This window comes from Elaeis guineensis, chromosome 7 (genome assembly GCF_000442705.2).
Source record: "Elaeis guineensis isolate ETL-2024a chromosome 7, EG11, whole genome shotgun sequence".
Classification (NCBI taxonomy): Eukaryota; Viridiplantae; Streptophyta; class Magnoliopsida; order Arecales; family Arecaceae; genus Elaeis; species Elaeis guineensis.
In genome coordinates this window covers 17063160-17080817 of record NC_025999.2, presented here as the reverse complement: position 1 = coordinate 17080817, position 17658 = coordinate 17063160, and the positions used below count along the sequence as shown (strand labels likewise).

The 17658-nt window shown below is 38.5% G+C and overlaps 1 protein-coding gene across 5 annotated transcripts; it reads left to right on the top strand.

Moving 5' to 3' along the window:
- The first annotated feature begins 1483 nt into the window (after positions 1–1483).
- Positions 1484–17052, top strand: LOC105060460 (pentatricopeptide repeat-containing protein At2g30780). 5 transcript variants are annotated; one of them, XR_012142602.1, is made up of 6 exons: positions 1484–2037; positions 2134–3354; positions 5704–5766; positions 6989–7048; positions 13583–13789; positions 16641–17052. XR_012142602.1 is itself a non-coding variant. In XM_010944178.4 (2 exons), exons 1-2 carry the CDS (start codon positions 1615–1617, stop codon positions 3256–3258), a joined length of 1548 nt encoding a protein of 515 aa, XP_010942480.1. In that variant the 5' UTR covers positions 1484–1614; the 3' UTR covers positions 3259–3538. The 5 variants fall into 5 exon arrangements, 1 of the variants encoding a protein (XP_010942480.1); XR_012142601.1 differs by lacking the exon at positions 13583–13789; XR_003798488.2 differs by lacking the exon at positions 5704–5766 and having other exon boundaries at positions 1485–2037.
- The last annotated feature ends 606 nt before the right edge of the window (positions 17053–17658 follow it).

Below are 17658 nucleotides of genomic sequence, written 5' to 3'. Positions count from 1 at the left end.
ATTAATCGATTAGGCTCGGGCTAACTCAGATCAGCTATTCGGGCTAAATCAGTTTAAGAAGGAAACTGAGCTCAGGTTGAAATTCGGACTCAGACCCAGGCCAAATCAAATGTACGTTTGAGTCCAACTCGAAATATACATAGACTCTATATTTAAGTTTAAACTTGACCTGAACTATTTCAGACCGAGCTGGAAGCTTGATCTGAAGACAGCCCAGCTCGAGCCCAATTCCAGCTTTACTGTGAATACTTTGTTTTAGAATTTGAATTAGTGGCTCTTAAGTTGTAAATATTATTTTATTAGTTTAGTATGTTATTGGCAGGTTATTGCTTTACATGTTTATGGGACTTTATTCTGCAGGTGTGTGGTGGATTATCGTGCTCCTAGTTATGTGCCTATCCAATTGAGAATGTGATAATTTTAATCCATAAAATAATATTTTTGAGGATCAAATCTGTTGCTGCTTTATGTAAAATAGTAGTATGCCGAGTTCCAATATCTCGAATTTCAAGCCTATCCTTAGATTCGCATCGAAAAATAGAATCTCATGATACTGAATGTGTGCTTCTCTTTTTTGCTTCAAGACTTAAGATGTAATCTTTGAATTTTCTTTCAAGTTTGTCGCATAGCTTCATAAGAATTGCACAATTTGCCATTAAATATAAAGGGTTGGAAGCTAGAACAAATTGAAGGAAGATGTTCTGCACGTATATGATAAATATTTTCACTTTCAACTATGATAATCTAAAATCTCACTTAAAAAAGCTAGTCAGAAGATATTATTTGACTTTTCTGATATCCTCGGTAGGCCAAAAGTTTAGATTCATGTATCTATTCGTAAATATCACGACTGATGTGTGGTCAGTCTAATGAACTCGTGCTGCAGTATCTTCTAATCCATATGAGTTATGAGCTGGGTGCGTTTTGATACTATTTGTAACAATCCAAGACATGATCAAAAAAGACGAAAGTATTATTTAAATTTTTTGATCCTATATAAATATCTAATATTTTTATAGTAAATAATTGATGTGCGATTAAATATATGCCCATAAACTGTGCAGATCTTCGTACCAACCATCCAACCTAGCCATTAGCTCCCCAAATAAAGGATTAAATATCAGAAACCTTCGGGCATTTACCTGAGTGGTGTACCAAGCAAGTGTCGACTCTTTTGTTGATTTGCGTATGCTTGTTAGAGATTTTTCAATGTTCACATTCTAATCAGATTATCTATGGTAGGATGCCATCATATTCTTTAATTCTCTCACATTTTTCTTAGTAGCCCTTGCAATCAAAAGAAGACCACCATCAAACAACAGATTGGCTAATTTGGCTTTCATATCTTATCGTTCAGCTGATGGAACAGCAGAAATCGGATGTATCCGCATGATGCCGAGTGGTTAGCCATGATTTCCCCATGGAGACCACTGTCCCGGTGGAACTCAACAGTCAACACGATTGAGATGTTGGCTGGTGATGGTAGAAAGGTTTTCGTCAGAGACCATTCAAGGTGGATGAAGCCGAAATCAGAGTCTTAAAACGTCTCGGTGCACGCCGAAAGGCAATCCTAGCATTTCCGCCCTCGCATCAAAAGGCGCAACCCATTCCATTATGCGCGCGGCAGCGAAGGCCTCCTCCGTTGCGAAGGTCGGGCATCTCCTCCACCGGCGGCTCTCGTCCCACAAGCCCCCTCCTCCCTCCCTCTCCAAAACCCTAACCCACTCCTCGTCCTCCTCCTCCTCCGGCGCCGCCTCCCTCCGCCGTTTCTCCTCCGATGGCATCTCCGACCTCCGCGACGGGGTCCTCCTTCTCACCGAGAAAACCTCCTCCATCCATACCGACGGAGAGAGGGAAAAGCTCCGCGCCACCGTCTCCGCCCTCGCCGACGAGCTCCTCACCGTCCCCGACCACCAAGAAATCGCCGGCGTCCTCGACTCCTGCTCCGCCGACGCCCTCTTCCGCCGCTCCCCCAACGGCTTCGCCTCCATCGAGCTCCTCTCCCACCTCAAGTCCCGCCCGCTCCTCGCCCTCGAGGTGCTTCCCTTTCTCACTCGTCTCTCATCCACTGGAATTAGGGTTAGGGTTTAGCAAATTTCGGAACTCTCTTATATCCCTTTGATTGGTTTCTAGGTCTTCAACTGGCGAAGGAAGCAGCTGGATGCTGAGTTCCCGATGGTTTCGGAGGAGTATGCCAAAGCTATTGCCCTCGCCGGCCGGGCCAAGAATGTGGACCTTGCCGCCGACCTCTTCTCCGAAGCCGGAGCTGTGGGCCTGCTGGAGACCTCCCTCTACAACGCCCTGATGACTGCGTATATGTACAATGGCCTCACCAAGAAGGCTATCTCCATCTTTGAGGACCTAAAGGGGGACCACCGCTGCACGCCCACCATTGTCACCTACAACATCCTTCTCTCCATCTATGGTCGTTCGATGCTGGTGGACCACATGGAAGCTGTCCTTCGCACCATCGATGAGTCCAAGCTCTCTCGCAACCTCACCACTTACAACACTGTGATTGCAGCTTATGTGACTGCATGGATGTGGGATCAGATGGAGAGCACCTTTCACGCGATGGAGGAAGGGCCTATCAACCCTGATGTCAATACCCTACTCCTCATGCTCCGTGGATATGCGCACTCATGTAATTTGGAGAAGATGGAGAGAACCTATGAGCTTGTGAAGGAGCAGGTCAATGATCGGCAAGTGCCTTTAATTAGGGCAATGATATGTGCCTACTGCAAGAGCTCTCATCCTGAGAGAGTTCAAAAGATTGGGGCATTAATGAAGTTTATGCCAGAGGATGAATATAGGCCTTGGCTCAATGTGCTTTTGATAAGGGTCTATGCCCAAGAGGGATTGGTGGAGGCTATGGAACGGTTCATCTCGGAGGCATTCTGTCGAAACACAATGGTCACAACCTCCGGTGTAATGCGTTCAATCATATCGAGCTACTTCCAGTGTAATGCAGTGGATCGGCTTGCTGGGTTTGTTAAGCAGGCCGAGTATGCAGGGTGGAGGATTTGTCGGTCCTTGTATCATTGCAAGATGGTGATGTATGGGAAGCAGAACAGATTGAAGGAGATGCATGAGGTTCTGGATGAGATGGAGAATTGTAGGTATTTTCCAACAAAAAAAACATTTGTAATCATGTACAAGGCATACTCCACAATTGGCAGGAAGTTAGAAGCACAAACAGTAATTGGAATGATGTGGAAGCTTGGTCTTGGCTACCCTGGGGATGCCTTACCTTCCTAACATTATATTAGGGATTGGAGCAGATGTATTTTTTACCCGGCATTCAACTGGCAGATAAAGAGATTTGATTCCCTTAAATAATGAGATGATTACTCAGTGAGTTTCTTGCATATGTTTTAGATGAATTCCTTCAGTATGTTTTCTTGAGTGTGATTGGATATCTTTCAAATACTGATTGGTTGTATTTCTAATTACTTTAGTCCTCTTTTGGAGTGACAACATGTAACCTAAACAGTGAGTTGGTAAAGCTGCTATATTTGTAGTGTATGATATTACTAAATCTTAGCAATGTCACTTTTGATACATAGCAATTAGTTTGATCATGCTTACTTATTTAAACCATAGACCTTGTTCACATACAGTACATCTGGGTGATGTGACACATATTCTTCATGAATGGTAGGCTTGATTTGTTTTAGTCAAACTATTAGTTTAGTTGATCAAACCAATTTGGGTACTAAAGAAACAAAAAATTCATGAATGTCAGAAAAAGTGAATTAACATTGTATGTATAAAGTTTTGACTAAATTGTTGCGAAGAATGGATAACCTAATCTGTTTAGGCAAAGCTTGTTAATGTCAAGTGGGTCCAGTTAGCTGCTTGGATTTGAATGAACATGTAGGTCTGATGGCTTCATTTTGCTTCCAAGCTGTTTTCCAGTATTGGACCATTGAATGCTACCAATCTTTTGTTGTAAGTGTCAATCACATGATCAATCTGCCTAAGGAGAGTTTCAGGACACTGTTACCTATTGTCAGACATCGTGTTGGCCATTGTGATTGATTAATGTCAAGTAATATACTTCTGCAGCTAGATTAATGACTTAATGCTGGTTATTATAGAGGACTGAGCTAGGATGATCTATCTCTAGAAAAGGTCTTTATATAAAAATAATAAACAATCTAACTTATTTTTCAGATTTCTGTGCGTACCAAAAAAAAAAAAAATCTCCTATAGCTATGATATATGTATGATCTTGGGTGGATCCTCAAGCCTAAAAATCAAAGACAAGATAATTATATGGAATAAAAGAAGGAAAGTTCACTAACTCTCGTGAAAACTTTGACACACCTATTCTTTCTCCTCCGATTATAACATAGAGCTCAACTAGCATTACTTTAAGGACCATACAAAGACACTCTTGGCCTTGAAAAATCTAAGACTCCATAGAGATGGCAAAATTCAGATTTTCATGAAGCCTTATATAAAACCTTCAAAATCATTTTAAAGCTCAAACCAAATGATTTAAAACTCTTTCTTGACTCAACAAAGACCTAATTAGGTCTGGTAGACAATACTACTTAAAATATGTCCTAAACTTTAGTGTAGAAAAAAATGTAAAGCACACAACGTCAACCCCCACTTGGAAAACTCAATAAAAGTGATTTCTAAGACTTAAAAACCAAAATCAAAGTTCACTATCTCGGTACCGGATCCTGTATTAGTACCATCTTATTACAGGGTTGGTATGTCTAGTACGGTACTTGTGTTGGCATATTGAGTGCCGGTACACCTCTGTACTACATATCAGATATTGTGGTATGGAATGATCGGTATTGACTAGTATGGCAAATCTTATTAGAAACTGTAGCAAAATATAGATTTTTAAAACTAAAACACCTAGAGGTAAAAGGAATCTAATTCTAAAGTTTGATTTGCATCAAGCAAGTGAGGTGATTGTCGACTAGGTTGGGATGAAGGGAGTTTTTTTTTTTTTTGTGCGGGGGTGGGGTGGTGGGGGAGGAAAGAATAGGGAGGACAAGGAGAGGAGGAGGATCAGAAAAAGGGATAGGGATCTTCAAATTCATGATTTTTGGTAGTAAGTAGCTTAGAGATAATAGATCATATCCAATGGCTTTACCCATTGATGCCATGCTTCTGATCATTTGGCCTAGACCAATTTTGTTCGAACTGTTGTATGGGCGCCCACATAAGCTCTTCTATATGCATACAGTCAATATACATACTCATGAAAAGAGTAAAGACTAGATGAGTTGATAGTATAGAAGGTATGCATGTTGATGGCTAGTAAAGAAGTCGTACATGTTGATGGCTAGTATAGAAAACATGCATGTTGATATTAGTACATACCTAGTTTTGATGGCATATTGTGCTAGCGCTAACAACTTGATACTGATAGCATGTTATGTTATCAAAACACCATAGTCATCAAAACCAATCTAAAAGATTCAGTAGATTTGCCAATTTTAGTTTTACCTTCATGGTCTTGGTAATCTTTTTTTTTTTTTTTGACTTTCAGTGACGTCATTCTTGAAAGACATTTAATTTCTTTGCTTACAGATGGAATACAAAACGATTTTCTCATAAATGTTAACTTAGTGATTTTCAGTTGTGCTTGAAGAGTTGCTCTCATCATATATAATTCAATCTGTTAAATTTGAGGTGCTTATTTTCAAATAATGGATCGAGATGTTTCTTTAACAGAAAAAATTTCCGATTGCCTTCTACTTCAGTGGGAGTTTCCTTTGATGCTCTCATATTAATATGGTAATGTCTTGGTGAGCATGTTTCTATCTTTTGCATCATTTTCTTGCATTCTATTTGAGCCAGAGACTTGAATTACAAACTCGAGGTATGCAGTGTATGCTTCTGGCCTAGCTGTTTTCACCTGTGCTGTCCAAAAAAAAAGCAAGTTAGAAAGCAATCTGATATGCAAACTCAAGGCATTATGTATGCCTTCATGCAACCAATACATGTACAATGTAGGATTAGGGGACTTAAGTAAGGTCTTAATTAGAGAGCAGAAGAGCGCAAAAGTCAAGAAAAAAAATGTCTGCCGGTTGCTGTCATAGTGCAAAGTGGCAAAAACATCTACATGATATGTTGAGGAATCTTCAGTCTTCCATCAGATGTTAGTTACTTTGATGTCATATAGCAGCAAAGTAATTTTTTTTACCTTGTTTAATGTTCCTTGAGACGTCATTTAGTTGCTCATTCTTATACCAGGTCCTACTTCTAATAGGTCCCTTTCCTCCTATAACTGAATTGATCTGTTTTCAGGAAAAAAACACCGGCTGACTTGTAGAGCAGATTTAAAGAGAAACAGAGAAAAACTAGGCAATCCTTCAACTTATTTTTCGCTGCAGGCTTATCTAAAACATCTAACAAATTTTAAACATCAGCTATTAAACATTTCATCTTTATGATCTCCTTTTATGTGCCTTAAACTCTAGATTCTTTCCATTCACCATCTTATAATTTCTAAACCATCTTTTACTTCCTTTCGAATCCATCTTGGTTTTCTGCTCAAATTTATCTCCAATTAAAATTGGAGAACTTCAGAACCACAACCTGAATTCCTTTCATCTCAAATCTGGCAACCCTAGTGTAGGATTTCACCTATTGGGTTTTTGCCTACCAATGAGACCTAGTGGGGTATAATGATGAATTCAAGCTTCCAAACAAGAATTTGCAGCCCCTCGTTTGAACAACTCTAATAAATTTTCTTTTTAGTGCCTAAGAAACTATACCGTAGCTTCTTATAGCACCTGCAAGTGCAAAATCAAAGTCCTCATTCCTCCATCACAAATCTTGTAACCATAATTTAGAGTTTCACCTTTTTGATTTTTGTTTGTCAATGAAGCTTAGTGTGAAATCATGATGAAGACAAACTTTCTCTCCTTATTCTTTAAGAACTCTACTTTTTTTGGACATCTAAAATGCTCTGGCTATTGGTTTTATGACTTATTTGATCCTGATCAAATGACAGGTACTGTGTCAGAGTGGGCTAAGTGGTGAAGCTACACCTTATCCTTTTCTTCATCTCTAGGTATCGGATGCCCTTTATTTTATTCATGAGCTATAATTTAAGGATAAATTTGTGAATCTTTGCCTCTTCTCATACGTTTGGCAGAAATGTCAATATGTATTTTAATTATGTGTTATTAGAAGTTTTGCTTGAAGTTTTATATAACTTATATACGTACACACACACACACACACACACACACACATATATGTATACATGTATGTATACATATAGATGTATACATGTATGTATACATACATACATACATACATACATATATATATATATATTCTTTTTTTCCTGGGTGACCTGGAGTTTCATGGACATGTATGCAGAGAGACACACTGATAGACATGCATAAAACGTATCTTTGTGGGAGTGATATCATTTGAGTAGCTAACTAGCTATGTTTGTGTGAACTCATGTGCATGAGCACACTGGTATCCTTCCAATATTTTTTTTAAAAAAATAAAAATTCTCTTATATTAAACTTTCAGTGCATGTATGCCAACTGTGCCTAATTGTTGAAATACCTGTTTCTGCATATGATGGCCATATAGTTTGTCAGTATATTCTGAACAAGAGGCCCTCATCATACATGATTTAGTTATTTTCTCAAGAAAATCCAGAGTTGTGGACCCATAAGTATGATTTGAATTATACTTTTGGCTAATGGCATAAGGTTTAGATGGTAGATTATGAATAGTCACTTTCTTATTGTTGTCGGTTCACTTGCTATAGGACAACTTACGCATTTTCCTTACTAAATTTTGGGCTGTCTTTGTTTTAAGAAAATAGTTGGGTAGTGATTATTCTGAGTTTGTCTCAACTTTGCTTTGATCTGCATGGGATAAAGTACCATAAATTCTAATGCCCTTCTATAATCCATCATTTGGTAATGTGGTCTTGGACTTGTACTGCTTGTGCAGAAACTCCATCCTCTCCTTTGCCCCCTTTGGTGGCCAGAGAGAATAGGTTGCTTCTTTCTACTAGTACAGTTTTCCCCCTAAATAATGTTGGGCTCTAGGATTTTTTTTTTTTTTTTAAGATAAAATATTTGGAAAAAAATTCAAATTACATATGCACGAGTTATATGAGGAGAAATCTTTGTAAAGATTTTATGTTTGCAGTCAGGTTCATGCTTTAGCTCCATATCAGGTCTCGCTGATGAGGTTAGAGGCTTGAATTTTTTTTTTTAAAAAAAATCTTTGTACAGTGGGAGCATTACTGTTTGATTTTTGTAGCTGTTTACTTTTTCACATATAACAAACTCATGTGGGACCCCCCTCTCTCTGACCCAAAAATTCGTCCAATAAATGTATTTGGAGAAAAGCTTACATTCTAATGAAGCTCTAAATATTTCTCTCTTCTAGTCATCTATTTCTACCTTTTTTTGTCTGCATTAGCTTTTTTTATTAATTTTTCAAGTAAGAAGTTATATTTTTACAGATACAGTTCCTTAGAAAGTGAAGTTTTTCTTGAATTTTTATAATTTTAATTCACGTTCCCTTAGATTTATCAGGGTTTTTGCTACCAGATCTGGGCCCTTCAACTTTCATGATGGGCCTGTACCCTGTCTTCGATGAATGCCATGTACTCTGTCTTCATCTTAATGGTTTGACATCACTTTGTTTTCTTTTGGGGTGACTCCTGTCTCATAAGTTTGCTGTAGTACTCTTTTTGTCTTCTTTTAGAATCTTTTAAATAGAACCACGATGGGTGGAAACTGGAAACCCTACCAATTATTGGAATGAAGGCGTGATCCTACCCAGATTTCTTTGTATCAATACAGGAGGCTTTACTAACTCTTTCAGTTGACTATTGGTAGTTTGGTACCCTTAGCTTTGTGTACTAGTTATTATTGATTTTTCTGCTTATGCACTGTATCGCATGATAAAATTTTTTTATCACCTCTGGTATACTCAAAAGTGCTTGCGTGTTACTAATGACCTAAATTATACTAACATTGAATGACTTGGCTGTGGACTGAGCAGACCCATAGTTTCAACAGGCCCAGCCTGAAACCTACCTGAAGTGAGAAAAAACCAAGCCTAGAGGTTGACCTGCTACTAGCCCTCCTCCACCTCCACCATGTCCCCATTAAGATTTGGTAAAATAATGAAGTAAACTTTGAAACAAGGCTTCAAGGATTTGTCTATTTTTTTAGAATATGGTTAACCAAATGTAATTAACCTTTCCTAGCATTAGGCCACCAAACCCTGTATCATGAATTTTAGGTTTATAACCTAGATATCACATGCATAAAAAGTTGTTTAATGCTTATTTGTATGGTAACTTACTTGAAACCAAGGTTCGCCGAGGCAGGTGGTTCGGAGCGTGCTGAATTGGACTAGTTGGTAATCGGCTTTGTTTGGCCCTTCGGTTTGATCCCCTTTTTTTAATATATAAAGCAGGCGAGAAGCCTCTCGAAGCTTCTTCTCTCTCTCTCTCTCGCTCTCTCTCCCCCCTCCGAGAGGCTATACCTCTCTACCGGCGACGACATCGTTGCCCTTGATTGATGCTGATGTTGCCACCCACATCCCTCCCCCCCACACACTCTCTCCTCCCCCTTCCTCTTCTACCTCTTTTTTCTCTCCTTCATCTTCTCTCTCTTCCCTAATTCGCCTTCCATCTAAGGTTAGGGTTTCTCTCCTCTCCCATACTCTTCTCTTGACCTTGCATCTCTAGTACATCTCTACTCGGTACATTATGTATTGGTATCGTATTGAACCAATTGCCCGATTGGTACAAGTCCTGGTACTAGTACTAGTTTGGTGAACTTTGCTCGAAATTGTGCAGTGTATGTGATAAACAACAATCAACAAATTATAGGATGACCAGTGGTGCTAGCTTTTAATAGATTAGTGAAAACCATTTTTTCTTCTTTAGAGCATGTCTGAAGAATACCATGAAGAAATTATATGAAGGTCACGAAAGTAATTTGCCCAAGCTTGCTACCATATTAGTTCATTCAAAGTGTCATCATGGTTAAGTCATGAACATAAGGTTTGGCAGGGGGATGGCACGCGGAACTTGTGAAGGGAACATGGTGAGAAGGTATTTTAACCAATCACAACTACCTGCATGTGTTTGAGACTATCTATAAACATACACAACTTATCCCTATGATAATCTATCGACTTGTACTTTAAAGTTAATGTTCCCTAATTCCAATAGAAGTTTAAAATAGTCTTGCAACTGGATCGAACCGTCCAGTTCGGCCCGTACCGAGCTGAATCGGCATGGAATTGGGATGGTTCGGCCCTAATTTTTGGAACAAGGCCCCAACTGGTCTGAACCGGTTTGAACCGTGCTGTTTCCACTTATTATTTTTTTGTTTTTTAGTAGATGCTACAGTCTTGTGTCTTTTGGGTGGGTTTTAAATGGAAGTTAAGGAAGAGAAGTCAAAGACTTCTCTTTTTCCTCCACTGTCGAATTTTTTCCCCTATCTACCGTGGAAAAGACAAGCAAAATGAGAACTCATCAATTAGAGACAAGGTCTGCGAAATTGGAACCGCAATCGAAACTGAAACTCGTGCCGGTCGGTTGATGGTACGAGGCGATGTGGGTTTGTACCGGATTGGATTGGTGCGAACCGACATAGAAGAAAAGGAAACCAGAGAGGAGAAAAATAGGGGAGGGGGCAGAAGGGGGGAGGGAGAGAGAGGGTGGCCGAAGGAGATGCCGGTGGTGGCCACCGGTAGGTTGCGAGCATGCTCGGAGGCTCACTAAGGCCTTCGCTTCCTCCGTCAAATTTCGGTCAAGAGAGAGATAGAGAGGGGGGAGGAAAAGAAAAAAAGGGAGGGCAAGTCGGTGGAGAGGTCGTCGGAGGGCCTTCGACTGGCCATTATGGCCGTCGGATGGCGAAATCGTAGCCTACGGCACTACGGGCATGAAATAGGGGTGATCGTCCCTATGTCAGAAGGGTTTTTAAAAAATTCTGACCATAGTGAAGTCGGTGATGGGTTTGGCAAAATTTCTGAAACAATGAAGTCAATAATGGGTTTGTTAAGTGAAGCTGGCAAACCTATCGACTTCACTATTCATTGTCATTTTAAAAAAAAATACGATGACAGGGGTAGTCGCCCCTATTCCGCGGCCGCGGCTTTGCTCGCATATTTTTCACTGCCTGGTGGCCACGACGGTCGTCTGACACCGTTCGATGGCCTCTTCATCGGCTGCATCTTCCTTTGGTACTGTCGCTCATCTCTCTGTCTCGATTAGATGTCCTGTCGGGCAACATCGAGCTGCGGAGGCCTCTGCAGCCCTCTGATGGCCTTGGTGGGCCACCGTCGGCCCTCTGACGGCATTGTCTCTTCTTTCCTTCCCCTTCTCTCATCCTCTCTTTCCCTTTTCCTCGTCTGGTGTTTTGATTTGGCTGGTCGAACCGTTCTTGTTTGCTGTCGGTACAGCTTGGAACGTCTGGAACCATATGGGTCGGGATGGTTTGGCGAATGCTGAATAGAGGTATGTAAGCTTATCTCATCTTCTATTTCGCTTCCATCTTTTTTAAATAATTCTAAAATCCATAAAAATTAAAAAAATAATGAGAAATGATGTCAAAATTTTTGATTTTGGTATAATTTTATTATATATTATAGATCTATAGATGATATATACAATGATATCGAAATCATTAATTTTCGTTAAGTATATAATTTTTTAAATAAAAAATATATTTTTAAAATAAAAAATTATTAAAAAAATAAAAATTTAAAAATTAATTGTTAAATCAAAATATCGTTTAGGGGTTTGTAAGCTACTTTCGGCATAAATTTGGTGTTTGTTTATCAAAGTATTGATGTTTCCTATATATAGTTGCTTTGGCCTAAATTTGAATGAAATTAAAAAATAAATAGCATTTTATGCATGTCCACTGTCTTAAAAAAATATATGTAGCATCCGTGGTAGGATTCTACATGGATCTAAGGCCAAATTTATTTTTCATAATTTTAAATTTTTGAATATTTTTTAATTTTAAAAATATTAAAAAATTAAATTAATTAAAAAATTAAGAGAACGAAAGTTTAATTTTTTACATAATTATTGAATTACTGTGATTATTCAGGAATGGATCTATCAAAAAAGAAGAAAGAGTTGGAGTGTGACATTGGTTGGAACCGTGACCGATGCTCTTGGGTCGGTACCATTGGAGATGCAATTGGTGTAATACAGAGTTCAATGGAGGAAGAGTAACTAGATTGAAGCAACATTTGGCTGGCAGTTACTTCGATGTAGCTGTGCGCTTGTGCTGAAGGTGTCCACAAGAGATCTGTCAACTAACAAAGAAGCACTGTTGATTTCAAAGTAGCAAAGGAGATGACTTCGAAGAAGGTGGAGATTGACTGTCGAGCCGCACAGCCATCTCGGAGCATCTTATGGATCGGATTTTGGTGTCGATATATTCGGATGGTTCATCTATAGCTGTATTATTAGTCTGAGGATATCTCTCAGAGCTAGAGTTTCAGTGAAAGATCTGAGACAAGTTACAATCCAGCACGCATATCTTATGGGATGAACGCAGAGGATTATAGTGTTGCATAGTTAGAGGGATGAGCTAATGTTTTTCTAGATTATATAAATAATTGAGATATTTATGAACAACATTGATGCTCGACGAGATTCTAAATCTCGGTATGTATTGCTTATTTATTTTTTATATTTCTTAATCAATATGAGTATTTTAGGTTTCAATATTATCTAGTCTTTTAAGATTGTTCCCCTCTAACATAATATTATGTTAAATTTAGATCCGCATTACACACTTAATCCCGGATGTATCAGAGTGATACAAACATTAAATAAGATCAAGAAACAATAATTTGGACTTAAAATCATTTAAGAAATAATAAAAAATTGATTAAATATCCTAGAAATTGAAAAAAGAAAAAAAAGGGTGTGCTGGTTTGATCGGCATGCCACACCGTACTGACATTTGATATGGTACTGAACTGGTACCGTACTGTATCTGTCACGCCTCCGATCCGAGATTGTGAATTGAGGGTCATGGCAACCACCGCATACTCATAGGAAACTCTTCCCATAAGCATGCAAGGCATCTTATCACGATATCAATGCTTCACAGCAGAACAATTAGTCAATAATTTAAATAAAAAATATAACAATTCAAATTTCAACTTTAATATCTTAATAAAGTCAACAAAGTTTCATAGGCTTTATATCAAATTCAATAAGACTTTCAACCTAAAATAAAAGTATGGAGACTCTGCTTCTAATCACTCTTTCATTCATATCTTGTATCATCTTAATTCCTCAACATCTGTAAAAACAGTAAAATAGGAGGTAATGAGATAGACAGTCCAGTAAGCAATGATCACTTTCAATAGATTTCATCAAGTATTAAAGTAAATAATCATTTATAGAAAATAAGTATATAGAGTTCATCAATTCGAAATCAATTTTGATTATGCAATATAGTTCATGCCAAATTCATTTTTTTTTCAAAAATTTGAGTTTCTTTCGAGATTTTAATTTCTTTCATTCTTAAGTTCTTTTTATCAACCATGAGCTATGACCATATTTTTTTTGTGGCAGGGTCATAATACCGCGTATTTTTTTGCGGTGAGCTGCGAATCATCTGGCAGCAAAGTCTTTCAAAACTGTTGGTCTCGTTGGCGGTTTGTCGATTTGTCGCTGGTCTCACTGGCGACATGTCGCTGGTTTTTCTGATGACATAAACCCTCAGGACAAATCAATTGCCAACATATATGCCCTCATTGGCGAAGTGCTTTACATAGTCAGGTTGTCAATTCATATTGTTCTTATATCAGAATTCTTTATAAATCATGTTTCATATTCTAATTTCGATGAGAAAACATATAATCATGTAGTATCGAAATCAATCAATATAATGCATCATAAAATCAACATGTTCAATCATGTTTCATCATAATATTTCAAATAAGATATTTTCATAACAAAATATCATTCATCCAATTCATGCATCGTTTCACAAATTATGTCAGAAAAATACATTATAATTTGCCGATAAATCTAGAAAAAGTAAAACATTACTTATCTCGGATGCATTCCAATAAATCCACATAATTCTATAAATTTTCTTCCAATATTCTTTATTCATAGATCATATCGCGATATCCCATGATCAAACATCCACAATCCTATATAGGATCAATTTCAATAATTAGAAAGGACATGAACAATTAAGAAAGATAAAATTGATGGACATCCGTATCCCATTGTCCAGATTGGTCCGATCATCTAATTTCATCTGGTCAAAATCTAATTAGGACATAAATGATCCAAAGTTTGACTATCACATCAAATCGAATTCGAAGTGATAAGACCGAGGTTCTTTCATTGGGTTAATGAATCAAGTGGAGAAAAAATCAGAGAAGAGAGAATTCATGAGATACAATCCAAATTAATCAGGTGCCACAGTCCAACATCTTGATTGGTGTGATCAAAATGATCTAATCTAAGTCATGGTTAAATCAGGATCATGGATAATCAAATTGAGAAATATCGAGTCTGATCAAGATGAGTACCAGCACGTTGCCTGACAATCATGGATCAAGATTCTTCATTAGAATCGGATCAAATATATTAAAAGAAATTCTTTCATTGACTAATCTTTTTAGAGAGAGAAATCAATCAAGAGAGAGAAACAATTTTAGAGAGAGAAGATTTATCTTGAACTCTTCAGACGATATGATTCAACAAATCCGATCGATCAGATCAAATCATACTGAAATTATCATATAGATAATTCAATAAAATCATAAAAAATAGAATCTTAAAAAATATTAGGTTTGATCAAGTTGGATGTCGGTATACCGTCCGGCGATCACAGATCAAAATTCATTATTAGGATCAATTTCAATTCATCATCATTCTTCTCAAAATTCTAGAAATCTTAGCAGAGAGAAATAATCTAGAGAGAGAAAGTAGAGAGAGAAAGTGGAGAGAGACTAGAGAGAGAAGAAAAGAGGGAGAGAGAGAGGAGAGAGAGTCTATTTATTATTTTATTATTATTATTATTTTTTTTTCTTTTTCTTTTCCTTCTTTCTGTGGCCTCCTTTGGGTGAAACAGGGAACCGTGTGGTCCCTTCCTTTGGTTGGCCGATCAGCGGCACGACCGGCATGGCAGTAGCCGACGGCGGAAGGACGACGATGGGGCGGCTCGGAAGAAGTGAATCCGACGGTCGGCGATGACCACCAGCGTCGGAAACCTGAGAAGAACAATAAAAAAACAGGGATTTCTTCCGCAAGAAAATTCGGCGACTCCGGTCGCCAGCGATCGTGCACACAGGCACGGGAAGGGGGAGAAGAGAGGGAGAGAACCCGGGGCTTACCTCGAGCTTCGGCGACGTCTCCGGCGAGAAATTGAGGCAAGCACGGTGATGGTTTTCGCGAGTGATTTCCAGCGATCCTCACCGTTTCGCTCCGAGTTTCTTGGTGGGAAGAAGGGAAAAGGGGTCTCCCCTTTAAATAGAGTCAGAGGGGAGGAGTTTGACTCCTCCCCGGCAAGGTTTTTCGACTCCGATTAGGAGTCGGTCGGGAGAAGAAGACTCCCTACTCAAATTTTTTTTTTTTTTTTGTTGGGCTTTTGTGGGCTGGGTAATTGGGCCGGGTCATAACAGTATCCTTTGGTGATCGGTATGCCGTATGGTACTGGTTCAACCTTCCTTGCTTGCAATATAGAGCAAATAATTTGTTTACTCACCTATTTCTCTTATGGAAAAAATGTTGGTATATCAGTCAATGAGACTAGTTGGTACTTGTCTCCTGATATTTAGTATGAAATGAACTTTTATGGTCGGCAATACAAATTGTTGTTTGGCAAATAAACTAACAGTTCTTTCTTCTTGGAGTCTTTGAGTAGATCAAAAACATAAGCATCATTTTCAGTTCTCAATATGCCATTCTGGATATAGATTTATGCTTTAATGAATTGAAGGTTATTGGTTATCTGGATTTCCAGCTTACCTGTAGTTGATGGAAATTGCTGGGCAAGGTTGACATGTTTTGATCCGTATATGTTTGTTCCTACAAAACAATGATCTCTATGCTTTATTCTTTAGGTCATCTGGTATGAGGTTTCTGAAAAGTGTTTCAGCAGTTTGATGAGAAAACCCATGCCTCAGGCAAAGCTGAAAACATCCAAATATTGGGATAGAACCAACCAAAATGCTAAACATTTAGAAATCATGGACGTACTAATTTCTTACCAGAAGGAGAGAATTCTGATTATTTCATGTAGATGAAGAATAGCCGTTTCTCTGTATTGCCGCTGCAGGAGCCTAAGAAGTCCAAAAGCTATATGAAGTCTATGTTCATAAATAATCTTAGTTACCTGTCTTCTATACTTGCAGTTATGTTTCCTGTACTATACATTAACATATGGATATGGGCATTGATAATAGTTACATGAACAAGATTTTCTATTTTTAAGGTGCTCTGGATAAGCTGCATATTGACCATGAGGATAATCCAATTAAGCATTGTAATAATTGTTCTTGTTGTTCTGTCATTAGTGACCTGCCATTACTGCAGAATTCATTTTTTTATTTCTTGACTAGAGAGAGTCCATGGAGATAACAAAAGATATTCATCTCTTTTCTTTTGCCAGAATCTCTGATATGCAAACAACGGACTGCCCATGGCCAAAATAATGCGGTCGTGCAGGGTTATGGACACCAGCTGCCCCATTAACAGATATGCGAGCCTGTAGAAGAAATTCCAGGGCAAGTGATGAAGTCAGAACGTGAGCGCTGCAAGTGAGCTGTTTGAGAACAAGGGGTCGGCAATCTTACCCATCACTCGGGCATATACCATCTTCATACCAGGTGAAGGAACCTGAACCCAATGGTGCTTGAGTTTTGCATATTAACATGTATTATGGACTTGTTATTCTCTGAATTTCACTTGAGAAATCCATGCAAAGAATGAGACCTGTGATTCAGGAATCATATTTGATTGCGTTGAAATTTTGTTAAACGGAAAGTTCGAGGCAATTTGATATATATTTCTTTCACCGGTGATGCCTAGAATCTTGAGCATTTACATTGAGCAAAATTCTGGAGCGTTTATTAGTGGTATCAGCAAAGAACTGAAGCTAAACCATGTTTGTGGCTCAATTCTTGTTGGAATACAAATGATGGTGTACGATTGGAGTGATACCTCCGGTTGTTTTGGAGAATAATTCATAGAATTATTTGGCCAAGAGAAAAATCAAAAATAATTCAAGAAAGTTTCACTATTTTGGAGATTATTTGTAAATGGTATGGCAAGGGCAACAAAATGTTTTTGTGTAATTTGTAGCAGAATTTGTTAGAGAAAGCAAGGAGCTCGAAATGAGCATCAAAAGGGAAGTCCGTAGGTGTCAGAAGATCCACATTCCATGGGTGGAAATTCCAGTGTGGGTTAAGCTAATGCGCTTCAACTGGCCTCAACAAAAGCTGCCATTGATAAATGTGATGAGGACAACCGGACAATGTTGGACGTAGGCCATCCCATTGTTGCTGGCCTGCATTAGAATTCCAGGTTCGCGAGGTTGGATGGGTTTCCACAGGAGTTCCCTGTAATTAAACACCAATCCCCCATTTTTTTTTTTGTCTGGTCACAAGCACTTAGAGCGGATTAGGTGG

Excerpts from the sequence above, each read along its gene's own strand:
- LOC105060460 (XM_010944178.4), top strand. The coding sequence starts at position 1,615 with ATGCGCGCGGCAGCGAAGGCCTCCTCCGTTGCGAAGGTCGGGCATCTC. Across the intron at positions 2,038-2,133 it reads GCCCGCTCCTCGCCCTCGAG|GTCTTCAACTGGCGAAGGAA; the intron begins GTGCTTCCCTTT and ends ATTGGTTTCTAG.